Source organism: Sturnus vulgaris, chromosome 8, assembly GCF_052056855.1.
Source record: "Sturnus vulgaris isolate bStuVul1 chromosome 8, bStuVul1.hap1, whole genome shotgun sequence".
NCBI classification, from domain to species: Eukaryota; Metazoa; Chordata; class Aves; order Passeriformes; family Sturnidae; genus Sturnus; species Sturnus vulgaris.
In genome coordinates, this window is record NC_142250.1 from 37,683,301 (window position 1) to 37,710,358 (window position 27,058).

Sequence of the window (27,058 nt, forward strand, 5' to 3'; positions counted from 1 at the left end):
GCCACCCATGGAGCAGCTCCAAGGGGACACCCAAACTCAGCACAAAGCTTAACATCAGCTTTATTTTAGTTTGGCTTTCACGGACATAAAGAGCAATTTCTAGTTGTGACAAACCTGAGGGCTGTTGGAGGGAATAAGCCAGGGCTGGTGACAGGGTGGGACAGTGGCCAGCAGGGACATTCCTGTTCCCCAGTGGCTCCTGGCACTGACATGGTTAATTTAAATAATAATAATTTAAATAAGTGCTCTCTGGAAACAGCTCACACACGTCTCTGGTTCCTGCAGGAACGGGACAAGCTGCTAAGGTTCAGGAAGCAAAGGAAGAAAATGACCAGAATTCCTAAGGTAAAAAACAAAACCATCTATGGGGCTGTGCTGATGGACAGTGTGGGGTGCTCAGAGCACCCCAGGCCATGGCAATGTTCTCTTCAGGGCCTGCAAATGAGTCCTAAACTGAAATTGGGGTGATGCAGCTCAAGGACATTCACAGACTGAGATATTCAAGGGGGCCTGTTTGCATTCTGAGCCTTCATGCTCTGCATTTACCCTGTGGGACTTTGGTGGGATGTGGTTGTCTTAAGAGGAGACAAATTTTATGAATTAACACATCTCCAAATGGCCTTCTAATGGTGCTGCCTGGAAACGTGTGTATGCTGTAAATAATTCATGCTGGAGTTTAGTAACATGTGAAAATTGCTGGTTAGGGAAGCAATGGTTAGAGCTGGGGAAAAGGGAATGTTGGTTAATGAGGGCTTGGCAGGGTGTTAATGTAAATATTAACACTAAAATGTCACAGGAAGGTTTCATGTCAGCTGTGACCCACAGATGAAGAATTAGAGTGAGGCTGGGGCTAATGAATCTGTGAATAACTAATTGAGGTCGATGGGAGATAACTCCTGTCATCCTGAAAATCACATCAGCCCTTCCAGGGAGTCACATTCTGTTCCTCTGAAATCTGGGTGGGGCTTTGGGCAAGGGATGGAGGGACAGGACACGGGGAATGGGTAGGTTGGGATGGGATTTGGGGCAGGAATTGTTCCCTGGCAGGGTGGGGATGGAATTCCCAGATTTGCTGTGGCTGCCCCTGGATCCCTGGCAGTGCCCAAGGCCAGGTTGGACGTTGGGACAGTGGGAGGTGTCCCTGCCACATTCCCCACCCCAGGGCAGTCTGTCCCCCAGGTCAGTCTGTCCCCCAGGTCAGCCCGTCCCCAGGGCAGTCTGTCCGTCCCCAGGTCAGTCTGTCCCCCAGGGCAGTCTGTCCGTCCCCAGGTCAGTCTGTCCCCCAGGGCAGTCTGTCGGGGTGCCAGCCCCCCGTGCCCCCTGACCCTGCTCTCTGTCAGAAGCCCGTGGTGGAGACGTTCTATGGTTATGATGAGGAGGCGTCGCTGGAGTCTGACGGCTCCTCCATCTCCTACCAAACGGACCGGACTGACCAGACCCCCTGCACGCCCGAGGACGACCTGGAAGAGGTCAGACATTCTAACCCTGGCACTGCTTTTCACGGAATTCCTGCTCTGCTCCATCCTTCCTATCCATCATTTCTGTTCTCTCTTATCGGTTCCATCATCACAAAATGCAAAATTTCTGGTAAATTTGGCACTGTGCATGTTGGTCAGTGTCTCGAAGTCTCAGGTCTTCAGTAAATTCACATCTTCCAGCCAAGCTGCAAATCTCATTCGGTAACAATGCTGAATTTGTGGCAGGTCTGCAGGTCCAAAAGCTGAGGAATTGGACAGCCCTGGGGAGGTGTGTGCACTCCAAGCCTGGCTGCAGATTTTGGTGTGTGTAGCTCGCAGCCAGCAGTGAGGTCTGTGTTTGTGGCAGGAGGAGGGTGTTATAAATGAGAGACAGAAGTCTCGATATTCAGCAAAATTTAGATTGCTTTATTTGATATAGAAAGAGCAAGCAGCGCTGGGGAACGTGAGGGGTCACCGCCCACTCCACGCTCCACCCAACCTTGGTTTGCAGCCTCTTCTTATACTGTGGGTTCTCGTTGTAATCTATAATTTTTGGGTTTTTGTTGTCATAAGCAGTGGTGGTTGAATAAACATCCTTGTAGATAACCACCAGAGAAGTTCTGGAGTCTGGTTTTTGGGATAGGCAGCATTGATCAGACAAAGGCAGGAAGGGCTTTTTGGGAAGTCCGATTTTCCAAGCTGGGAGCTGATACAACTTATTTGGAAAACATAACATATTATAATGTAACATAATAGAACATTCCATAACAAGGTGATTTTAAACAGAATGATTTTATCATATAATTTCCTTTATCTAGTGTCCATGCTTCACTTCAGAGCTCAGTATTCTGGTTTATACAAACCCCAGTGCTTTTGTGATTGACACGAATCTTTTATCAATTATCACAAGGGAATGCTCCCTGAAGCTCTGGGCTCCAGGGAAAGGCTGGCTCCTGGCTGGGCTCCAGGGCTCTGAGAGCAGGGCACACAAATGTGACACAAATTAAAGGGATTATTCCTTGTATTTGCCACGGCTTCCCCACAAACGCGTTCCCCGGCGTGTGTCAGATCGCTGGACCATTACAGAGCTCTGGGCTTTCCAAGAATCGTGTAATAACCAACAATTGCCCCCGATGCTGTGCAGCCCTCGCAGGTGCAGTGGCTGCAGGTGTGTGTCAGCTCTCAGAGGGAACCTGCAGAATTGCTGCCTCCATGGGGACACTGGGGCTGGTTTGCAGCGCAGGGAATCTGAACGAGCTCCTCTAGGTACGATCCTGCTGATTTCCCACCGTCTATCGGCATCCTCCCCCCGTTCAGTGGGAAGCCGATGCAGGCAGGCAGCAATGTAATTCCATTTCATGTCGAGTGAAATATTCCGGTCAGCCTGACATGAAAGCTCGATATTGCACGGAGGGTGAGGAAGATGAAGGGCTCCTTTCATCTTGCTGTCACCACTTCTACAACTATTAACTCTGGCTTCGTGTTTGAATAATTGAGTGAGGCTGTCAGGCTTGGTTTCCTTTCCAAATTGAAAACCTTTTGTTGTTAAAGAAAGCAGCATTTTCACCTTTACCGTGATGATTTTCCCTGTTCCACTAAGAAAGGGTGGTGCAGTCATTAGTGATCTGTATGGAAGGGAAGCTTTTATCTTCCCTAGGCAGGGATTATCTTTTTATTTCTGTATTGCATTTCCTGGAGGTAAGAGTGTGCAAGACGTGTAGGGGATGGAGGGGAAGCAGCTTGAGGCCATTTCACCAAGTTTTTTAGTGCCTGTGTAAGAGCTGAAAGGAGGGATGGGGGCTCCAGGAGGTTCTTTAAAATGCTGATTATTGTATCTAAAGGATACAGCAATTTATTTATTTATTATTAAAAATGCTGTTTATTGTATCCAGAGGAAAGAGCATTTTTTAATTATTTAAAATGCTGTTTATTGTATCCAGAGGATACAGCAATTTATTTATTTATTATTTAAAATGCTGTTTATTATATCCAGATGATACAGCAATTCACAGGCTGTAGGTGACAGAGCCCAGCCCTCAGCCTGTCACCTCAGCTCTGGGTTTGTCTGAAGCCACTCTAGTTCTGGTTACAATGCATTATTTACTTTTCATTTCAGAGCATCTTAACACATGACAACCAGTCAATACCTTCACTATTACCTATAACCAATCCTAACTATTGACATTACCATATTTATGTTACAATTTTACAATCACAAAAGTCAGTGTGTTACAGTTTAGGCTAGAAGTTGTTTTTCAGTTTTCTTGCAGTGGAAAATTCTGAGATCTTTACTTGCAACGTTGATTTCTTGTTTGCCTGTGAAAATCTTTTTGCTTGGTGGAAACATCTTTTGTTTGAGGTGGATTTATCCTTTGCTCTGAGCCATAAAAACCCTTCCAACTCATTTTACCCTTTGCCTTCTCGTTACCCACTCAGACTGGCTCAGAATTCTTTTCTTCTGTATCACAACTTGTTTTCATTTCTATTCTTTCTTCAGATTCTGCATTCAAAGATCTTTGTTTTACACACACACACACACACACACACACACACACACACATCTGTGAGACCTTCCCGTGAAATCCTTCTCGTCCCCAGCATACCCGCTCCCAAACTGCATTTCAAATGCCATCATTTCGGTGTCTGTAAGAGAAGGCGGATCCAGTGCTGTGGTTTCGTTTGTGCTGCAGGGCATGGCCAAGGAGGAGACGGAGCTGCGGTTCCGGCAGCTGACCATGGAGTACCAGGCTCTGCAGAGAGCCTACGCCCTGCTGCAGGAGCAGGTCGGGGGCACCCTGGATGCAGAACGAGAGGTCAAGGTGTGCACAGGGACGGGACACGGCAATGAAGCCCCGGGGACGGGAGGGTGCCTGGGGGATCCTCGCTCACGTCGTTCTCCAGCTCACCTGGCTGCTCCGGGCAGGGAGAAGGGAAGGGAGAACCCAGCGCTGCTGCAGCTCTGAGCACTCTAGGGGAAATCCAGGGAGAGGTTTTTATGGGAAATCCTTGAAAGTAAGCTCTTTTTCTAGAAAGAACTAGGACAGATAGCCTTGAATGTATAATGCGTGGTCCTTAATTCCTTCTGGGCTCTGAGAGATTACATGATTCCTCATAAAATGTTTAGAAGGCTTATAGCTGAGACTTTTCTGATAATTAAATTACAAAGTGCCCTGTGCTGTTCTGCCTGTCTGCCTCACAGAGCTCCTGTGGCTCTGGACCTGAGGTGCTGCTTTTGTTGGGAGCTTCTTGTGTGCTCCAAGGAGTTACAGAGGAATTGTTCCCTGGCAGGGTGGGCAGGGCTGGGTGGGATTTGGGGCAGGAATTGTTCCCTGGCAGGGTGGGCAGGGCTGGGTGGGATTTTGGGCAGGAATTGTTCCCTGGCAGGGTGGGGATGGAATTCCCAGATTTGCTGTGGCTGCCCCTGGATCCCTGGCAGTGCCCAAGGCCAGGTTGGACATTGGGACAGTGGGAGGTGTCCCTGCCATGGCAGGGGTGGCTCTGGGGGGGATTTGGGGTCCCCTTTAACCCAAACCATTCCATGACTCTCACAAGGGCTGGATGGGTCATGCAAGGCTGAGTGCAGTCAGGAAAGGCAGAAAATTTCTGTTTAACAGGAGAAATGTGCAGAGCTTTAACTTCTTCCTACACCTGTTGAGTGAGGCTGTTACCCAGGAACACTGGGAGTGGGTCAGGGTGTAATGCAGGAAAAGTGACGTTCCCAGAATGAAGATCTGCTCTGAAACATCAGGGATTGCACCTGGAAAGAAAATCCCAGTGAGCCAAGGCGTGCCCAGATGGGAAAGTGGCTGGATTTTAGTTTTTAGCCAAAGGAGGCAGCAGTGTTGGTCACACAAACGAGGTCACTTCCAGTGTAAATAAATAGCATAGAAATGGTTCAAGGGAAGAAAATGTTCTGTGAAAGTATGTAACAATTAAAACAACGGTCAGTAATTGCATTTGTTCTCCAGAAAACACGTGCAGGAACGTGGTGTCTATTTAAATTAGCAGGAAGCTACAAAAAAAAACAGTGAAAAATGAGACGTGGTGTGAGAGAGATATGGCATTAAATCATAGATAAGGTTCTAAGTCACAGATAAGGCACAAAGGTCAATGGAATTGGATGATTAAATGATTAATCATTTGATGATTAATCAGTGATTAATGTGGGGTCTGTTCTGAGTGTTTAACGTGTCCCAAATTTAAGGGAAGCAGGTGTGCCCAGAATTGTGCCATAATAATTTCCATTTGTTTTCTGGAGAAAGGGGGGTTCTGTCCTGCCAGGAGCAGCTGTGAGGAGCCAGCTCTGCTTTGCCATTTTGTTAATCTTGAGTTAAATCTCAAAATCATTAATCCCATCTCCCAGACTTGATTTGATTACATTTGATTATTTGATACTCTGTGCTCAGCTGCAAATTTCTTCTGCCAAAGAAATTTCAAAATAATTTGTTAAAAGCATTTGGTGTTTTGAATATTTGCTGTAACTGCATTAGGTTTGGTCTTTTGGAGAAAGTTTGGATTTTTAAAAATTTATTTTTTAATTATTTTTAATCAATTTTTGAGGGCTTTTTTTGTTTCTCTCCCACGTCCCACAGACACGTGAGCAGCTCCAAGCAGAAATTCACCGTTCCCAGGCTCAGATAGAAGATCTGGAGAAGGCTCTGGCTGAGCAGGGACAGGTAATGCTGAGTCCAGCCCCTCTCTGCTGGGGGACCAGAAAGGTTCCCTGGTTCCAGCTTCTGTACCACTGCTGCAGAGAAAAAACAGCAACTACAAACAAAGAAAAAAAACCAAAACAAACAAACAAAAAAAACCCCACTCCAAAACACCACCAAAAAGTAAACAGAAAATATCTTTGGGAACGATCAAATATTAAATAATTCAATCATTGCCTTCCCAGCTTAACCTCTCGCTGTTGTTGTTGTTGATAAATGATGTTCTGGGGTTTGTGGGTTTATATATTCCCCAATCTAAGAGATTAGCTTCCAAATAAAGTTTAGTTTGCCTGGTCTGCAGAAATATGTCATTTGTATTTAGCAAAATAGAAATTTGATAATAAACACATAGTTGGAAATATCCTCTTTAATGCAAGCCAGATTTTACCTGGAAGAGTTTTTTAATCACTGGGATGTTTTTATTCCATTTGTGTGCTACAGAGCTGGTAAGATTATACAAGTTTAGCTTAGGAAGGGATTTTAGGAAGTAATGGATTAACAATTTCACAGCTCTCATCCTTGTGTCCCTCTGTGTGTGAGCCTCAGTGCAATTCTTGCTGCTGTGCTGTTGCTAAACTGCAGCTTCACGTGCAGTGCTGTTCATTTCCTCCCCAAGGACATGAAGTGGATTGAGGAGAAGCAGGCGTTGTACAGGAGAAACCAGGAGCTGCTGGAAAAGGTATTCAGCTTTTATTGAAAAAAATATTTTATTTATCGTTATTGAAATAATGATTGTGTCTTGAGGGATGCAGAAGGTGCAATATTCTAATCTGTATTTCCAGCAGTGCTGGAATAATTTATAATTGTATATTAATGTTATTATTAATAATAATAGTAGTAATTCATGTTTGATACAATATAAAGCTGCTGGAAAGGTGGGGTTCTGGCATTCCCTGTGGCCCCAGGTGTGTCCTGGTGCAAGGTGCATGGGGACAGTGGCCCTGGGGGACAGCCCTGTGTCCCCCCAGAGCTCAGGGTGGGCTCAGCCTGCCTTGCCCTGGCAAGGATGCCAGCAGTGCCCAGCAGTGCCCAAAGTACCCAGCTATGCCCAGCTGTGCCCAGCTGTGCCCACAGGGCTGCTCTGTGCCCCTGGCAGATCAGGCAGATGGAGGCTGAGGAGGCTCGCCTCAAACACGACGTGCAGGACGTGAAGGACCAGAACGAGCTGCTGGAGTTCAGGATCCTGGAGCTGGAGGTGAGCAGGGGTGGCACCCCAGGCACAGCGGGTTCGGGGTCCCGGGTTCGGGGTCCCGGGTTCGGGGTCCCGGGTTCGGGGTCCCGGGTTCGGGGTCACTGCACAGGGGCTCCGTGCAGGGAGGGAGGGAGCCCTATAAAGAGCAGAACCACAGAGCAGCGCTGCCGCTGGGTTCCTGTGGCAGGAGGGTGGCGTGGGAGGAGCTCTAAGGACCCTTCCAAGCCCGAGCATGCCAATGTTGGATCCCACAAACCTGCGGGGTTTGAGCTTTCTGTGCTCTGGAGAACGCTGCTTTTGACCCGAGGCCTTGGAGAAGGCTTCCAAACTTGAGTGATGAAGTTAAAATCACGGATGTGCTGTAAAAAAACAAGTGTGTGCTTTCACATGGCGATGGGTTTTAAATTTGAGAGTTTTGTAGTATAGGTATGGGACAAGGTGGAGGATTTTGGGTGGTGTCTCTGTGCTCATCTTCCCTTTTCTCCATGGTTTCAGGCAGTAGTTTCTGGTTGGTCAGTCAGTGTCACACTGAGGGTCACAGGAGTTAGTTATTGGGTTAAAAGGATAAAGAATATAGGTGTTAATTCTATATTAGACTGTTTGGCTTGAAGAGACCTGATAGCAGCTGCATCTTGCTCCATTTTCCTCACTTTTAGCAGGTGCTGGAAGTGCTGTTGAACACTCTGTACTTTAGATAAGATTTAATAAATAACCAAGCCCCAACACGAGAAAATCCATTTCCTTCGTGTTTTTAATCGTGGCTCTGAGTGAAGGCAGAGGGGGCTGAGGCAGAGCACTCATGCAGAGGTGCAAAGCCCCCAGCGCTGTTGCATGCCGTGATCCGCGGTGCTGCAATGCTGCAATGCTGCAATGCTGCAAGGTTGGTGTTTGGTGCTCCCTGGCCCTCCCAGCACAGGCTGAGCCAGCAATGCTTGTCCTTCCAGGAGAGAGAGAGGCGCTCCCCAGCCATCACCTTCCACCACGGCCCCTTCACGGAGGGGAAGAGCCCTCTGCAGGTGTACTGCGAGGCTGAAGGTGTCACAGTAAGGGATGCTTCCTCCCCACCCTCCTCTCCCTCAGCAAAACCAGATGCTCTGTGCTGATCCTGCTTCTCCCTTTGTCTCTTGTCAGGACATTGTAGTGGCAGAGCTGATGAAAAAGTTGGACATTTTAGGGGATAACGCCGTAAGTGTATGTTCCTTTAATAAATTGTGCATGCTTTTGGAATTCCTGTCCTCGTGTGGAGTGAGCAAAGCTGCCTGCTTTGGTGCTGCACTGCTGGTTTGGGCTACCAGCAAAGCATTTCCTGCTATTTAAAGGTTCTGTACCTTTACAGAGAGTGTAACACCAGGGCTCAGTGTCACCATGCCCTGTTATTCCTGTTATTTGCAGGGGGATGTTGGTGTTGGTGCTTTCTGGCCACTGGTCACATCACACACGGTTTCTTGATTTGCCTGCTCTGCATTTGCTTTGCTTTTGCATTTCAGCAGCTGTGTGCTTTGAGTTTGTCTAAAAACCCATTAACCCTTGATAGTAACTGGGATATTGCACGAGAAGTCAAAGCAGCAGCACAGAAAGGAGAAGTGAAAAACAAGAAACCTGCGAGTGCTTCCCCTTCAGCAGGTGGCAGTGAGTAACTGCACACACAGTAATGCACATGGCAGGCACACACGTCCTGTGGGTGTTTTCCTGTGCTCTCCTCCAGCAGCAGAGCCCCGGGGCTGGGAGGGGCCAGGAGAGCAGAGCCCCTCTCCTCAGAGGTGTCACAGAGCCCTCAGCCACTGCAGGGCCCTCCCGGGACACCCCACCCCACACTGGGGCTGCAGAAGGGTCCCCACTGTTCTCCCAGCTCTGCACCTGGGCTGTCCCAGCTCTCCTCAGGATAATTTGGGTACCAGGGGCTCCCCCAGCTCTCCTCAGGACAGTTTGGGTACCAGGGGCTCCCCCAGCTCTCCTCAGGATAATTTGGGTACCAGGGGCTGCCCCAGCTCTCCTCAGGACAGTTTGGGTACCAGGGGCTGCCCCAGCTCTCCTCTGGACAATTTGGGTACCAGCAAAATGCCATCCCCAGGGCCATGGCACAGCCTGGAAGGACCAGAACTATAAATACCTGAGGGTGGGCAGGGCTGGCACAGGGTGCCCAGATTTGCTGTGGCTGCCCCTGGATCCCTGGCAGTGCCCAAGGCCAGGTTGGACATTGGGACAGTGGGAGGTGTCCCTGCCATGGCTGGGGTGGCTCTGGGTGGGATTTAAGGTCTCTTCCAGCTCAGGGATTGCTGATCCAATCCCTGCAGGCAGCAGTGCCCCTGTGCCAGCAGTGTCTCAGACTCTCCATCCCTGTCACAACTTCCCTGCCTGGCTCAGGGTCCCCACACGAGCCAGGCCCTGGCCCCTTCCCCTGCTGTGCCCGTGGTCACACTCAAGCTTGGGATGAAATGCAAAGCCCAATTCCAGCACTTGGAGTTCTTTTGAGAAAGCAACAGAGGATGGATGGAGTAGCCAACATCTCAATAAATGCTTGCCAAAATCATCCCCTGGCTGCACAAAGTGGGGATGGTGCATGGGATGAACACTGCATCTCTTCTCCCCATGGCTCTTCGTGCTGAGCTTGATCTTGTCCCGTGTAAATGTGTGTTTATTCCCTGCTGGGTACCAATAGATCCAGTGTCCCTTTTCTTTGTAGTAAAAATGAGAATTTTGGAGCAATTATGTATGATAGGGATTGGTAATGAATAGTGACAACAGCTTTTACAATGATTTTGTGTTACAATATTAATTTTCTCTGCGCCAGTTTATTGTTCCTCAGACTTATTTCATTTCAGATGTATCTGAAACAGCAGTGGCCCAAGCAGTGGGTTAGGAACAAACCACTGGGATTTGTTGTAACTGTGCTCTGCTTTTGGTGCAGAATCTGACCAACGAAGAGCAGGTGGTGATCATCCAGGCCAGGACTGTCCTCACACTGGCTGAAAAGGTAACAACCCCAGCAGCACCCCTGCTCTGTGCTGGACAGAATCCCAGCCCCCTGGGCAGAATGGTTCTACTGCTGGGGGGGTGACAGCTCCACACCAAAAGCCAGGGAGCTTTGTGTGGGATTGGGGAGCTTTGTGTGGGACTGGGGAGCTTTGTGTGGGATTGGAGCTTTGTGTGGGATTGGGGAGCTTTGTGTGGGATTGGGGAGCTTTGTGTGGGATTGCCCTGGCTTTGTCCCAGTCCAGGTGACAAGCCAGCAGTGCAGCAAACAATGCTTCATTGAAAATGTCACTGAACTCACAAGGCCATGGCAGAGGGAAGGGCCAGGCTTTGAAATGCAGCTTTTCTCCATCTCCAGCAGAGAGAAGAGAAAACCACAATGGCAGAGTTCATTTTGCTCTGTTGTTTGAGCAGTGCTTGCCTGTGCTGAGCCATGCCCAGGTCCTGGGAAGGCTGAACCCTGGGCTGGGCTCAGGATATGCTCAGGCTGAGCCCTAGGCTAGGCTCAGGCTGTGCTCAGGCTGGGCTCTGCTCTCTCCTCCCCCAGTGGCTCCAGCAGATCGAGGTGACCGAGTCAGCTCTGCAGCAGAAGATGCTGGACCTGGAGAACGAGAAGGTACCGGGGAGGGGCAGGGAGGGAAGGTGGCCCTGGGGCCGTGGTGGCCACTGACTGCCCTGCCTTGGTCCCCAGGAGCTGTTCAGCAAGCAAAAGGGATACCTGGACGATGAGCTGGACTTCAGGAAGCAGTCCCTGGACCAGGCTCACAAGGTGAGGGCTGTCAGTGGTGCCTGAGGCAGGCACGGGGGGAGCTCTGCCCCTGTGCTGCTCGAGGGGTGTTGATGAAAGGAGCCCCTGTGAGACCCCAAAACTGCCCAGGCAGTTCTCAAGGAACACTTGCAAGCCTTGCCTGGGTAGGATTCAGGCTCTCAATGTGCCTCAGAGCCAGCAGAGGAAGAGATCGAGAAGGGGAGATGGGATCATTCCACAGAATCTTTATTTCTTCTACCACGGGGGTCCAGTCCAGAAAACCCTACGGGTGGAGTTCTAAGGGGACTCTTACAGGGTTTAAGGGTTTTGTATTTTGCACCAATTACTGAGGGAATTCTATAACCAATCTACAAAGGACTTTAGGGGGAAAAGGGACTAATTATCTAAAAGGAAAATAAACCACTAAAATTACAGAAAGATAACACAGGGGTCTGCAGGGGGGCGAGGTTCTTCTTGGTATTGGTCACTCGGAGGAAACAATTTCTTATCTTAAGGTATCATTTTCCATGGGGCCTTCTCTGGGGATTCAGAGATGGTCTCTGCTCCCTCTACAGTGGGGTGTCCCCAGGGCTGCAGGGATGGGAGTCCAGCAAATCCTCTGCACCCTGAGCCAACCATGAGTCCCTCCTGAACACAATTCTTGGGTCTGAGTGGCCCTTGCAGGGTGAACATGAACTCAACACGAGTTCTAATTCAGCCAGGGTTGCAGTAGAGGACTGATAAGACAAATTACTGAAAACCTCATTTCCTTACATTTTAAAAGAAGATATTTTAGCCTAGACATTTCCTTGGGTTTTGGATTGCACCCTGTGTAACTAGAGCAGCTGGAGGTATTCTGGGATTTTAAGTTTGAAATAAAACTGCTTTTAAGTCAGGTTCAACATGAGCTGATCCTAAGGCATTTCACCCATCTTTTCAGTCATCAGCTGTCATTTCCACCAAAGAGACAAAGATTATATATATCCACAAAAGGCATAAAGTTTCCTCTCAGTTCATCTCATTTTTCCAGTTCCACAGAAATCCAGAGCAGTTACACTTTCAGAGGAGCAATGAGTATTCATTCTGTTTCTGCATCCTGTTGTGTCTTGAACCATTTGGGGGAGCTTGTGCTCCATAAATTTTCTGTCCATACATTTTAGGGTTGATTTTGCCAAATTCTGAGCTGTACCTGGAACCAACACACAAGCCCTGTGGTCTCAGCCCTGTAGGAGCTTTCAGAGAAATTTCCCTGCCCATGGCAGGGGATGGAGCAAGATGGTCTTTGAGGCCCCAGTCTGGGTGTGTCTGGTTCCATGATCTCCTGTCCTGAGCAGTTTGTGCAGCTCCAGGCCCAGTCTGCTCCTGGCAAGCAGTGAGTGCAGCCATGCAGAGGGGGCTGAGGGTTATTTGCATTTTCCTGCATTTTCTGAAGGCACCACATGCGTGTCCCAGGCACAGCTTTGCTCCAGGGCACAAATGCAGCCTGAAAGCAGCAAAGGAAGCTTTGTTCTGCCCTGGAACTCGAGTGGAAAAAGCTCTTTTGCTTTATCGAACTGGCTTCACTTCCACGTTTCCTTTGTGCCCCGGAGAGGAGGAGCAGCTGGTGGTGCTTCCCTGCAGCAGAGCCAAGGGATGAGCAGGTGGAAGCCCCTGAGCCTTGGCTGGCACTGCTGCTGCTCCAGCAGGGTCCCCTGCCCTTCCTGCTGCCCAGGTCAGCACATCCAGACAGGGATGCTGTGCCCGTGGGGTTTGGGGCCAGCAGAAATCAAACACCAAACAAAGAGCAGCACCTGGGACCAGGTCAGCAGGGTGTTGGTGTTGTTTGAAAAGCACAAGTACAATCTTCTCCTGAGACTTTGGTGTGTTGTTCCCCATGGAGAGGCCATGGTTTTCCCCAGTTTTCCCCAGTTTTCCCCAGTGTTCCCCAGTACCACAGCTCCTGCCGTGGTGCCATGGTCCTGCTGGGAGCATTCTGCTCTCCTGGCTCTGCTGACACCCATGTCTTCCCACGAGGCATTTTCCCCTGGTTGTTCCTCCTGGCAGGACCATGCACTGGTGCTGCTGTGTCCTCTGCTGGAGAGCAGGATAGCTGGGAAAGGGACTGAAAAATACATGCAAAAATATCTGTAACTCACAAAATGAGTCTTTTGTGAACCTCTTTCCTTTTCCCCTTTTCCTATTTACATTTTCCCTCTCTCTTTCCCCTTCCCTTTCCTTTTTTTCCTTTTTCCTCCTCTCCCCACGGCCACCTCCCATCCCCAGGAAGGAGAAGCTGACTCCCAGATGTTTGTGGGGCAGACTGGGCTGGGCCCAGGGGCTGTCCCAGTTCCAGCCTGGAGTATTTCCCCTCTGGCTGGAGTTTTGCTGTGGGGGAGATCAGCCCACAGCCCCTCCACTGCTCCCATTGCCTTTCAGGGATGTTCAGCTCCTCACAAACTCCTCACCCAACCAGGCACAAGGTCGAGCTGACAGCTTTATATTGTTTTTGATTAGCAAATTCTGGAATTAGAAGCCATGCTCTATGATGCCCTGCAGCAAGAAGCTGGAGCCAAAATTTCCGAACTTCTTTCAGAAGAGGAGAAGGAGAAGCTGAAGAGCGCCGTGGAGCAGTGGAAGAGGCAGGTGATGAGTGAGCTCCGGGAGAGGGACGCCCAAATCCTGAGGGAGAGGATGGAGCTCATCCAGCACGCCCAGCAGGTGGGTGTGGGGCAGCGCCTTGGTTTGACACGTGTCTGCTAAGAAAGGCACGAGCCTCGTGTTTGAAATGGAGAATGTAAACCACCCTCCCTCCAAATTATGATGATTTTGAAATTAAGGGGGCTCTCAGGCAAAGAGATGGGAATGGGAATAACAGTTCTTTACTAGGAAAATCAAAATAGCAATGCAGTATTGCAGAGAACAAACCCAGAGCAGTGTCAGAGTGAGAATCCCAGCTGCCCCCGTCAGTCAGTCAGGGTTGGTGCAGTCCCATCCCATGGTGGCTGCATCCTCCTGCAGTGACAGATGTGGTTCTGCTGGAGCAGGGCTCCTGCACAAGGTGCACTTTTCCTCCAAAGCTGCAGGGATGATGTGCAAGGCTCTGGTTTTCCTCTGGGATCCAGTGGGAAAAGGCTGCTCTGCTGTTCCAAATCTCCCCTTTGATCTGGGTAGGAAATGCTCGGCTCCTGCCCTGGCTGGAGCATCTCCCAATGGGATGATGGAATTTGATCAGCCCTGCCCTGGGACTGCATGGCCATGGACAGGAGAGATCTCCTGGAGGGAGGATGGGCTGTGGGCAAGAGAAAGAACACTGCAACAGCTGGGTGAACAGCTGGAACATGAACAGCAGAGATCCCCACAGAGATCAGGATCACTGCCACAGCTGGGTGAACAGCTGGAACATGAACAGCAGAGATCCCCACAGAGATCAGGATCACTGCCACAGCTGGGTGAACAGCTGGAACATGAACAGCAGAGATCCCCACAGAGATCAGGATCACTGCCACAGCTGGGTTAACAGCTGGGGACAGAACACACACCCCTGGTCACATCCTTGCAACCCAAGGCAGGCAGCCAGCCCAGGGCTTTGGGGAGGGACAGACCCTGGCAGCACCAGCCTCTCCTGGAGCTGTCCCCAGCTGGGCCTTGGCTAACCCTGCACACATCGTGCTTTTCCTGCCTTTGTCACACACAGTGACATCACAGAGCACCCACCTACAGCTTAATCCCCAATTGATCCAATTTATACCCCCCAAACTAATGCATCTTCTGGGTACATCTGTATTTGGTTGGTTAATAAATATTTTCTTATCTGACATCTGACAGAGAATTAAAGAGCTAGAAGAAAGAATTGAAGGCCAAAAAAGACAAATAAAAGAGTTAGAGGAAAAGGTAAGGTCGTGCAGACGGAACAGCTGCTGTGTGTGCACATGACCATTCTCCATCTCACCAGAGCTCGTGTGTGCAGTGCAGTGACAAAGGGGGACAGCTCCAGGAGCACAGCCTGCATTTACACCAGTCCCTGTGGGGAGGGAGGATGAACTTGGAGGACCCCAGGGAAGGGACAGAGCCCTGGGAAGGGACAGAGCCAGGGCTCAGGGCAGCAGAGCTCTGGGGAAGGAGCTGGGGCGTTGCTCCCTCCTTCCCTCCCACGGCATCCCTGGATGTGCAGTGCATGGAGCCTTTCCCAGCAGGATCGAGGGTTCCCATGGCCAGCCAGACCTGCGGTGTTTGACCCCAGATGCCCCAGGAATGTCCCTTTGCAGTGGCATGGCCGTGCTCAGGGGCTCCAGGGGCTGGCCTTGGGCTGGCTGAGGAGTCACAAGAAGTCAGGATGTCCCCCCCATGTCCCTGAGCCCGTGGCTGGGCTCAGAGGGGCAGGGGATCCCTGTCACCAGTCCAAGGGACTCTGACAGGAGCTTTCCTGAGCCAAGCTGAGCCCCAAGCACTCAGACCTCACTTCACACTCCATGTTTCCTCTCACCTGAGAGTTTTGTTGCACTCTGTCTGTAACCACACTTATTTCCCAGTTAAACACACTGTAAACTCTTAATCTCTTTCTTCTCTTCCATTTTTTCCTCTCTTCTCTCCCCTTTTCAGTTTTTATTTTTGTTTTTATTTTTCTCTTTAGCTTTCATTCTTTGGTCATAGTCCTTCAGGCCACGTGCACAAGGTAAGCCCTCAGGTCTCCTCTGTTCTGTCCTCTTCTCCTCATAAAGCACCAGAACCTTCCTTTTGCTGTCTCAGCAGGACTGAAGGGTCTCTTGGGCATCCCAAAGAACCCAGAAATGGGTTTTTAAAAAACCTGAAACCTGGACAGCAGCAGGCAAAAACTTGTCAAACAGAATTTCCTCCTTTAGAGGGAAGGAGAAGGGGAGAATTAAGCAGCCTTAAAAGCAAGGAAAGCTGGAGCAAGCCAGGGAAAACAGCCAGTGTGGGGTGATTGCTGTGATTCCATCAGGGCTGCCCCAGCTGATCCGTGCTGGAAATGCCTGGAAACCCTCAGCCCTCTCCTGCACAGCCAGGGCCTGTCCTGCCTCTGGGACAGCAGCTCTGGGGGAACACGGTGTTTATTAGGGTGTGTTCCTCCAGGCACTGTGCCCTAGGGCCCCGGGGACTCCCTGAACCCCTTTTTCCCGTGGGAATAGGGGATAATTGTCCAATTTCTGTGTGTGCTGCCAGAAATGACCACAGCACGGAGGGAAGCACTCCCCACTAACAACATAAATGGAAAATGTCACCAATCCTTTCTTATCAGTTGCACAGTTCAGCAGATAATTATAAACAGGAGCTCACAGAAGTTTTTTTGTGAATGTTATTTTTGCCCAGGTGGGCTTTTCGTTGATTCCTGTTTTTCTCTGTTGTTTCAGCCCCCTGAGGCCACTCCAGCTGTTCCAGCTGTTCTTCCCAGAGGGACAGCCCTGCTTCCCAAGCCCCACACCCAGGCTTTGCCCTTCCCACCCCCCCGGAGCTGTGTTGTTCTCTGCTGCTGGCCATGGGAGGTGCAGGCTGTGGGATGGCAGAGGGGCTGAGCTGTGGGGGGGTCCCTGCACCCCTGAAACCCCCCAGGAGTTTTGGGAGAGAACTGAACTGAGGCGACAAAGAAAGGCACAAACTGTGCTCCTGGCTGTCCCCCAGGCCAGGAGAGCCAGCCCTGGCTCAGAGCTGGGCTCTGCCAGCAGCACCATCACTGATTCAGGTACTCTGGATTCCTTCTGGTTCCCTGCTAAGCAGGTGGCAAATTGCTTCTGTGTAGAAGTGCCCGTGTCCTGTTTGTATGCCACACGTTCATCTTTGTTACCCACAAAAATCTGGCTGGAAAGAAGATTTTAGGAAGCGTTCCAGAGGAGTAGCTCATGGAAAAATGAATCCGAATGAAAATGAATGAAAATGAGGTGGTTTGTTCCAAGGTATTTCTTCTTTACACAGGATGTGTGTCCCATGCTTTGTTGAACATCCCTTGAGCCCAGTTTTAGGAAAAAAATGTAAAGCTACATTCAGGAAGCCAAGCTGTAATTTTTTTTTTTTTTTGAGTTGTCAGTAAAACATGACACAGAAAATGATGCAATAATTTATAATTGGCTCTCCCTGAACCATGACAAAAGGCTTAACACTGTCCCAGCAAAAAGTTCAACCTGGAAAAGAGTGAACTCAACCAGATTATCCCTGATCCACATGCACTGGGCTGGGAGAGGCAGCAAGAGGAAACAGAAGATGTTCTCACCTGGAAAATGTCCTCACCTGGAAAATGTCCTCACCTGGGGAAAGGGAGCACAAGTCCCACAGAGCCTGAGCCAGGGAGGCTGGCACAGGAACTGGGAAGGAAAAAGAATCCTCTAGAAAAACAGGTGAAGAGGAGGAAAATCCAGAAGAAATTCCAGAGTGTGATTGACCACGTGGGACCCATGGCTGAACACAGAAATGTGGGGCAAGGCCAGGGATGAGGAACAAGCCCAGGAATGGGGGACAAGCCCAGAACAAGCCCAGGAATGAGGATCAAGCCCAGGGCAGGTCCTGTTGGCAGCCAAGGTCCCTCGGTGCCCATCCCCAGGGGCAGGAAGGGGTCAGAGCTCCGGGCAGGTAAGATGGGATGGTCACATGGAAACTCCTCCACCCTGGGGTTCTGTGTCCTCTGCTACCCCCTCACCTGCTGCTCCCTCTCACTTGGGTCGAAATACTTGAGGTGACAGCAGAGGAAATTCTGAATTCGGTATTGAAATTACCAGAGGCATTATGTAAACATGATTTAATTATTGCTATTTTACTGCAGTAATTCAGGTGTTACATTTCAGTGTGACATAAGAACAAATCCTTGTGTTTTAGAGCAGTGGTCACTCTTAACACAGAGTGCTGATAATGAGTTATTGGCAGATTAACATGGTGGGGAGAGCAGCAGAGAAAGCTGCAGTGGCACAGGTTTTATAGAAGTGTTATTTGCATGCCAAATGTATGTATTTATTATTTATATTATAAATATGTATTATATTCATTATATTATTAATATCATTATTTATTGTATTATATTTTAATATTTTATTTATTTTAAAAATTTTATTCTATTTTATTATTTATTATGTATAATCAGGCATGAAATTGTAATTGTGCTACAAGGAGCTCTCCTGTGGGTCAGAGTGGGCAGTGCCCAGGTGGGGGTGGTGGCACCCAGGGGAGCCCCACAGCAGAGACCCCATCAATGGGCACCCCCCTGCTGGGTGCAGCCAGAGGGACCTGGGTGTCCTGGAGGAGCAGAATTCTGCTTTACAGGCTGCCTGATTGTCTCCAGCAGGTTTATAATAATTATAATGACATATTTTTATATATATCCTTATATATTTATATATATATAATTGATAATAATTTTAGTTATTTTTTGGTATGTGTCTCACTTTGGAGACTGGAGGCTTGCAGGGGTGGGTAGCCCTTGTCCAAATAAGTAACTTGTCAGCGACCTAAGAGAAATTTTTATTAGATATTAACTCTTACATTTATAGAAGAGGCCTGAGCATCCATATTTTTTGCCCTGATTATCTTAGTTTAATTAAAACCCCTGGCATTTATTGTAGCTCCATCTGATATTTATTTATTGAAAGGAAATACCACCTGGAACATGCTGGAACAAATAATCTTAAATTACTGTTTTCAATTTTCCAGTGGTGGAAGGATGGGGAAAACACCGTGGCAGAGGGTTGGAACATCAGGATCTTTGCAGCCCCTTCCCCCATGATCTCTATTCCGTGTTTTTTAAAGCAGGATGCTGTGTTTAACTGGTGTCTGTGGAGCTGGACGTGCTCTGGGCTCATGGGGAGATGATTTCTGTGTTTTTCCCTGAACCACCAGTAAATACTGTGACAGCTTCTACAGGCACTTCACTTCACATGGGCTTTTCTCTGAAATTTAGTTTTGCTTGCAATAGCTTGGCCTCTTCCCCCAAAATGCCAGCAAGGCAGTTTTAGGTTCGTGGTGGACCCATCTATTTTCAGATCCTTGTATTTCCTAAAGCAATATAAATTCTCTTTATAAATGGCCTTGATATTTGTAATTAAGAGCACATAACCTATTGCCTACTGTCTGCAGCAATTAGAAATAGCAGTTTCAGGAGTTGAGAGTTTGATGTTTTTATTAAACCAGGCATTTCAGGTGTGGTGGGATTTCCCTCAGGAGAATCTCCTTCACCACCAGAGCAGCATCTCAGTTTTGGAGATAATTCCTTTTCTGTAGCTTTGCTGAATACTGAATAACTGAACAGTATTTCTGTGTCCTGCTGCCAGCAGAGATGGGTTTGGGGTTTTCTCCTTCCAGGAAGGATGCAAGGGGAGGTGAGGATGACCTGGAATTGCTGCAAGGCTCTGTCTGCAGCCCTGTGTGTGCTCGGGAAATTCCTCCTTTCCCAGGGCACTGATGGGCTCCAGCACTGGAATGGAATTGGTGTCTGCTGTGCAGGGTCACCCCAAACATCCTTGTTTGAGGTGAGGTGTGGGGGAAACTCTCCATCGAGGACACTCCCATTGAGCATTCCTGGGAAGGCACGGATTGACTCCGAAATTTTCAGTTTTTACTTTTTTTTTTCAGTTTTACAGTGCTGTAAATCCTGCAGGTTTCTCTCTCACGGTGAGGAGCAGGATTGGGCTCAGCACCGATGAACAGACTCCCAGTGGGTTAATAATTGTCAATTTGTATAAAAGCACTTCTGCTCGGCTGGCTCAGGGCTGCTGCAGCCTGAAATGCAGGGAGGTGACAACGTCAGTCTGAATTTAGGGATGAGGCAGAGGAGATGCTGGGGGCCCTGGGGCAGGAGGGCTGGTGCTGCTGAAGGAGGATCCAGCCAGCTCTGAGCAGGCTGGGAGACCCCCCCATCCCACAGCTCACCCAGACACCCCTGCCTGGCACACGCTGCTCCTTGGTGGTTCTGCCAAATCCCACGGGAAAACACTGACACACCAGCTGGGGCTTTCCTTCCGAGCAAAACATCTGGTTTATTCCAGCAGGAACTGTGCTTGTGCCTCCTGGGCGTGTTCCGAGGGCAGGATGTGGGACCAGCCTTTCCTTTATCCTCTCTGCAGCTGAAAACCCCTGAGCTGCTGCAGGGATCACACACAGCACGGAATCCCGGAGTGCTTTGGGTTGGGAGGGAATTCCAAGGTCATCTCACTCCACCCCCTGCCAAGGGCCAGGACACCTCCCACTATCCCGGGTCACTGCAAGCCCCATCCAGTCTTCCCTTGAATCATTTATGTGGGTGTTCCTCTTTCTTTTGTGGGAAGTAGAGAAGAGGTTTTTTTTGGAGTGTGGATTTGTGCAGCAGCAGCAATTTGGTGTCCTGTGTGCCTCCCCACAGCACCTTCCATCCTCATCCACCTGACTCTGCCCAGAGCTGGGACTGGCAGGGTAAAATCCTGCTCCACCAAGCTGGTTTTAAATCCTTCAGTTCACTTTTCATTCCCCAAAGCACACCTGGGCAGAGCAGCTTCATTCTCATCCCAACTGAAGGGTTCTCCACCTTAATTTGGGTCTTGCTGAGCTCTTGCAAATAATAAGGGCACGTATTTTTGTCGTTTACCAAGCTCAGTGTTAGATTTTCCAGCTGAATAATTCTTCAGGCTATCATAAAGCTAGCTTTTTAAAAGGAATGCATTCTGTTTGTAAATTATCGTTTGTGTAAATGGCCCCTGCCATGGCGGGGGTTGGGGTGCTCAGTCTGCACTTCCAGGTCAGCAGAAATCCCAGAGAAGCCTCCCCGGGAAAGGAGAACATGTCCAAGTCACTAAGGCTGTACTGGCAGATCTGTAGAGGCAGACGAGGAAATGCTGTTCTGTCAAAGGCTTTTTCTGGAAAAAAACTGCCCCGGGGGGCACTTTGCTCCTTGTTATAAACAAGGATGCTGTAAACACCCCCGGGATGCAGCGGATTGTGAGCGGAGTGTCAGGGCTGTCAGGCGGGAGGGACCAGCGTTGGCAGTGCTGAGATGGTCCTGGAAGGGCACTGGGAAATGATCACCTCAAATCAAAACCTCCTTCATCCTTCTCTTAAACACACCGGGAGAGTTCCACCGGCTGGGAATTCACAGATGCCACGTTCTGACAGAGCTCTCTGTGTGCCCCAAAGGCTGCTGTGAGCTGCTGCGGGCATGGGCAGGATGTTCCAGCAGGATGTTCCAGCAGGATGTTCCAGCAGGGTGGAGCTGTGCTGTCACCCAGAGCCCCGTGCTCCTGTGGGGTGGCACCAGGGCTGGTGTCCCCCCGGTGTCACCCGGTGCCTTTCCCGGGAGCAGGTGCAGGGGAGGCTGAGGTGTCAGCCTGCATGTCCTGCATTTCCTGCATTGCCTGCATTGCCTGCATTGCCTGCATTGCCTGCATTGCCTGCATTTCCTGCCTCAGCTCTGCCTGTTTGGCCTGACTGGGCACGGTCCTGCTGAGCTGCCCCTGAGCTGTCCCTGCTGAACTGTCCCTGAACTGATCCTGAACTGTCCCTGAACTGTCCCTGCTGAACTGATCCAAAACTGTCCCTGACCTGATCCCACTGAACTGTCCCTGAACTCTCCCTGCTGAATTGATCCCACTGAACTGTCCCTGAACTGATCCTGAACTGTCCCTGCTGAGCTGATCCCACTGAACTGTCCCTGAACTGTCCCTGAACTGTCCCTGAGCTGTCCCTGAGCTGTCCCTGATGAGCTGATCCTGAACTGTCCCTGAACCGTCCCTGCTGGACTGATCCCACTGAACTGTGCCTGACCTGTCCCTGCTGAATTGATCTCACTGACCTGTCCCTGCTGAATTGATCTCACTGAACTGATCTCACTGACCTGTCCCTGCTCAACTGATCCCCCTGAACTGTCCCTGAACTGTCCCTGACCTGATGCCACTGAACTGATCCCCCTGAGCTATCCCTGAACTGTCCCTGCTGAATTGATCCCACTGAACTGATCTCACTGAACTGTCCCTGCTGAACTGTCCCTGAACTGTGCCTGACCTGTCCCTGCTGAACTGATCCTAAACTGTCCCTGACCTGGTGCCACTGAACTGATCCCTCTGAGCTGTCCCTGTGCTGTCCCTGAGTGATGGCCCTGGCTCCGCTGATGCCCAGCATCCCCAGCTCCAGCCTCCCCCAGGTTCTGGAGCTGCTGGAAATCTTCAGGGGGCCCGGGAGCAGCGTTTCGGATTTCCTGTTAATGATGTTAATGATGTTAATGAGGTGAAATGCTTTTGTGCCCCTGGGTAGTTCCCAGCTGAGCGACGCTCGCAGCGTTTGTCAGCACGGATGGGGACGGTGGGGAACGCTCCTTCCACTGGAAACTGGACTGGTGTGAGACTGGAAAACCCCAGAACTTCCCTAGTCAGTACAGACAGGAACAAAATACACCATGGACACGTTCGCAGGACTGTCCTGTGAAACAGTGCTCTTAATTATTAAATTGAAATTGAGGAATTACATAAATTAATTAGTGAGGGGCTGATGATTGCTGAAATTCTCAGGGCCCATACTCCAGCCACAAAAACCATGGGACTGTGGCCTGAAATGCAATCAATAATCTGAATTTTTGCAAAGACTCCATAGCAAATTGCCTGAGTGTGTTCACCCCCTCATCCTGCTCACAAATGGTCCCTTGTGGTATAAATAAATAAACAAACATATATATGTATATAAATAAGCATGTAAATATGTATATATGTGTATATAGATGCAGATGAATGTGTAAATATGTATTTCCTTCCATTGCAGCCTTGGTACGAGGCTGTGCTGCTGAAGGTCATCACTCATCAGGAACTGTCGTGACAGGACAAGGAGTCATGGGTTCAAACTGAAACAGGGGAAAATTAGCTTGGATATATGGAAGAAACTCTTCCCTGGCAGGGTGGGCAGGGCTGGCACAGAATTCCCAGATTTGCTGTGGCTGCCCCTGGATCTCTGGCAGTGCCCAAGGCCAGGTTGGACATTGGGGTTGGAGCACCTGGGACAGTGGGAGGTGTCCCTGCCATGGCAGGGGTGGCACTGGGTGGATTTTGGGGTCAAAGCTTCCCACCCAGACCATTCTGGGGTTTTGTGCTTCCTCTCACACCAAATTTGATCCATAGTCTTTGAGGAATTGCATTCCTGCATTGTTCTATTCAGCAGTGCTGCTGTTTTCCACACGCCACGAATGCTCAGAGGCACAAATATGATCGCTCCATCCATTACCGTTTTTGAAATGCTTCTGTCCCGTTTTTACGGCTTTCTGGAGCGATTCCCTGTGGCTGGCGGGAGGCAGTGGGGTGAGGGAGAGGGAAATGTGTCTTTTGTGAGGCCAACAGCCCCGGGCAGCCCCGCTGGCACCGCGCTGCCAAACGCGTTGTGACAGCCCCGACAGGCGGGGAGCAAAGCACGGCAGCGGCTGGAAAATCCTGTGTGAGCCTCTCCTGGCATTCCCTTCTCAGCCTCTTCTCAGGAATTGCTCCTGAAATCCTTGGGGTGCTGTTGTGCACCTGTGAGCAGCGTCCCCTGTCTCAGGGGCACAAAGGAGCCGGTGACCTGCAGGACCTGGTCTGGTGAAGGTGTCCCTGCCCATGGCAGGACCTGGTCTGGTGTCCCTGGCCAAGGCAGGGGGTTGGGGTGAGAGGAGGTTTAAGGTCCTTTCCAGCCCGAGGCAGTCCGGGATTGTCTGCCCTGGCAGCAGGGCGGGCTGGGAAGGGTTAATCCTTTCCCTGGACAGTGCAGGGGCTGCGCCAGGAAGGAAAATTCATCTGCTGCTGGGTCTGGGGGAGAAGGGACAGGGAATGGGGGATTCTCTCCTTTCCAGCCTTGGCTGGGCTGTTCTGCTGGCCAGACGAGTTCCCCAGGAATTCCCCTGGCTCCCGTGGCTGGGTGTGAGGTGGGAACAGGGACACGGGGCCAAGGAGGCTGCACAGGGAGGGTCAGGGCAGCTGCAGCCGCCCCCTCCCACCCACGGGCACCATGACCTTTGTGCCTCCTCCCCTCCCCTGGGGAGCTGGAATTTGGCTCCGTGGTTATGAACTCAGAGCTTGTCAGATGGGGCAGATTTTAAATTCATCATTCATCACTATCATCACCATATTCTCAGTGTTACCCAGAACTCTTAGGGGAGTATTGCTTAAGGAAAATGAATGATTTGATGTATGGCACAGCCTAGAGAAAACAGTATATTTAACATTTAATAAATGATCTCTTTTTTTCCAGGGAAAATGCAGTAACTGGCTAAGCCTACTCCAAATTAGACTTAACTGAGAGCTGCTTAACACAACCCAGCAGAACCTATGGAATGGAAATGTTGTAGATTTTGGGATTAAAAGTCCCATGTGGAGGAGAGGACCACAGCTGTAGTTAAACCTTGTGTTTATTTTATTCTGTAGGTACCTGTGCCTCTGGAGTTTATAAAGCTCTGAAGAAAACCCCTTGGTACTGAAGTTCTTCAGCCTCTTCCTGCACTCGTACATCGACCATGTTTTAACCCAGCACAGGGGACTCAGCTGCAGAAACAGAAGGAAGTGTGCTGGTCAGAGAAGTGTGAGATTTGAACTGAAGGGATGCGATGTTTTAAGGCCAAGGCTGTGGATTTTGATATCAGCATCTGATTCCATCACAGAATTGATTTAACAAGCTCCAGTTCCACCAGATACCGAAACCAGTGCTGGGATTCTGGGATGAGCTGCATTTTTGCTTCTGCATTTCACGCCTAAAACGGGTCCTCTTTGAGTTCTACTGAAATACTTCATGTCTTAAAATACTGTGTTCACTGGAAGCCCTGCAGGTGGTGGTTGAGGTGACAAAGGGCACGCTAGGAGGTGGCTCGAGTCCATCTCATGGCTCTTCATGGAGGACGTGCTCTTGCCAGGTGCGTTCGTGTGTCCCAAACACCGGTTCTGTTTTCTGATTAACTTCCTTAATCCTGGGGGTTTAAAGTACAAAGCCAAATGTACAGGACAGGTCTGTGTGTAAATAAGGGATTGTACTTACCTATATGTCACTATAAATATGTATGAAGTTTTGTACATAGGAAAGAAAAAACGGCTCAAAGAATGTTTTCAGAACTGTTAAAAAAAAAAAATGCACAGACAGGAGCTTGGCATCCACGTGTTCCTTCTCTCTCCGGGAAGGGATCCCGCTGGTTCTGCTCCGTGCCCGCATCCCTCCGGGCTCGGTGTGAGGAGTTTTGGTAGCCCTGGAGCAGGGCTGGGCTCTGTGTGAGAAGTTTTAGTGGCCCAGGGCTGGGCTCTGTATGAGGAGTTTTGGTGGCCCAGGGCTGGGCTCTGTGAGGAGTTTTGGGTTCGGGTTAGGTTTTGGGCCACCCCTCGCCCCAAACCCTCCGTGTGTGCGTCAGGCGGGGGCTTCTTGTTGGAGCTGCTGGAGGATGTGGCTGTTATTTCCAGTACTCTGCTCTATAATATCTGTAGCCTTCAGTGATTCCTTGAGTGCCTTACATGGCTTGTGGACAGAATTCCTGACCAGGAGGAGAAAACGCCCCTGGACCGACGCCGGCTCCTTCGCCCCCCTGTGCCCCTCGCCGGCAGCGCGGCTGTGCACAGGAGGAGATTGAGCCTCGACTCAGGAAATCGCCGTGTGAATATCTGTATTAAACCCTGTATGATGTGCTGTACAGTTTATAAAAAGGGACTATTGTAAACATATGCAAAACGTAAGGAAGAAAAAATGGAGGTTTTTGGTCCGCTGGCTGGCGTGCCGTGACCCGTGTCCTCTAATCCTACTCCAGAATCATATCCAAAATACAGAGCGTTGGGTTCAGTGCTACGACAGCAACCGACAGCCCGAAAACGGGCTGGAGCGACCGACTAGAGAATTTTACAGATATTTTTGTATTGTGATTCCTATGATATATATCGAGAGACTTTCTATTCCTTTGTAAAATACATAAATTATTGTCAACTTTTAATTAAAAAGATCTGTTTTAAACCTTCACATTAGACGAGCTGGTTTGGGTTTGAGGGGATGGGGGGACTGGGCTGTGACACCGGGAGATGCCCGGGAGGGCTCGGGGCGGGGGGAATTCACCGATGCCCGGGACAGCCAACCCCGCGCTGTCTGTGCCATGGCAGGCGCTGCGAGATGTCACCTCGTACGTGGGGACGGGCACGGGTGGATGGGCACGGGAGGGGCGGGGGGTCCTTGGGCGGCTCTTAACGCGGCGCTGGGCTCTGCTCCGCGGGGCGAGCGGCTGCGGGAGCGCAGGGGGAGTGCGGGGAGAGCAGGGGGAGCGCAGGGAGAGCAGGAGGAGCGCAAGGGGAGTGCGGGGAGAGCAGGGAGAGCGCAGGGGGAGCAGGGGGAGCGCAGAGGAGCGCAGGGAGAGCGCAGCCGTGCCGGGCCCATGTCGACGCGGCAGGAGGAGGCTCTGCCCGCCTGCTTTGCGGGGCTGGGTGCGGGCAGCCCGCGGCCGCGGCAGAAGCGCGGCGGAATGTTCTGCAGCGTGGAGGATGCCTTCGACAACAAGACGCTGAACTTCGCCTCGCTCGCTGCCTCCGGAACAGCAACACCCGTCGGGGGGCACCGCCGCGACACCCACCCGGGACCGAACCCCGACGCGGGACCGAGCCCCGAGCCCGAACCTGGCCCCGCCGCGGCCGCGCTGCCCCCGAGAGCCGCCGCTCCTGCTGCGCTGCCCGACGGCTGCCGGCAGGTAACGGGACAGGGACGGGGGCGCCGCTGGGAGCCGGCACGGACGGCACCGCACCGGGAGGGCGACCGGAGACCTGTCCGCCTGTCCTGCCGCCCCATCTGGTCCCGTCCGGTCCATCCCGTCCCGCGGGAGCCCGCACCGGGAGCGCGCTCTTGGCCGTCCCGTGCGGCGCGTTCTGAGCAGGGCACGGCCCTGGAGCCGCTGTTCCCTCGGGGCTCCCGGCTATCGGGGGTCACGGCTGTCGGGGCTCACGGCTGTCGGGGCTCACGGCTGTCCCCAGCCCCGCTCGGCTCCCGCCGCTCCGTCTGTGCGCGCGGCGGGGCGGGCGGGGGCGCGCACGCAGGCGGGGGCGCGCGGCGGCGGGCGCGGGCACGCGCG

General features: G+C 50.8%; 1 protein-coding gene across 23 annotated transcripts in view; it reads left to right on the forward strand.

The window, feature by feature from the left end:
• Window positions 1-25,965, forward strand: part of JAKMIP3 (Janus kinase and microtubule interacting protein 3) — a 58,331-nt gene extending 32,366 nt beyond the window's left edge. For 5 of the 23 annotated variants that reach the window (XR_015805227.1, XR_015805230.1, XR_015805234.1 and 2 more), the window contains 16 exons: window positions 286-345; window positions 1,341-1,469; window positions 4,148-4,276; window positions 6,050-6,133; window positions 6,786-6,848; window positions 7,266-7,364; window positions 8,306-8,404; window positions 8,493-8,552; window positions 10,270-10,335; window positions 10,882-10,950; window positions 11,026-11,103; window positions 13,576-13,779; window positions 14,887-14,952; window positions 15,692-15,733; window positions 16,431-17,640; window positions 24,402-25,965. Coding sequence is in view for 12 of the 23 variants with exons in the window: in XM_088169474.1 (XP_088025600.1) it covers window positions 286-345; window positions 1,341-1,469; window positions 4,148-4,276; window positions 6,050-6,133; window positions 6,786-6,848; window positions 7,266-7,364; window positions 8,306-8,404; window positions 8,493-8,552; window positions 10,270-10,335; window positions 10,882-10,950; window positions 11,026-11,103; window positions 13,576-13,779; window positions 14,887-14,952; window positions 15,661-15,711 (1,257 nt within the window). In the remaining 11 variants the exon portion in view is untranslated. Of the gene's footprint in view, window positions 1-285; window positions 346-1,340; window positions 1,470-4,147; window positions 4,277-6,049; window positions 6,134-6,785; window positions 6,849-7,265; window positions 7,365-8,305; window positions 8,405-8,492; window positions 8,553-10,269; window positions 10,336-10,881; window positions 10,951-11,025; window positions 11,104-13,575; window positions 13,780-14,886; window positions 14,953-15,660; window positions 15,734-16,430; window positions 17,641-24,401 lie in introns of those variants that run through there. The other 18 variants (XM_088169474.1, XM_088169476.1, XM_088169480.1 and 15 more) reach the window with 10 other exon arrangements.
• The last annotated feature ends 1,093 nt before the right edge of the window (window positions 25,966-27,058 follow it).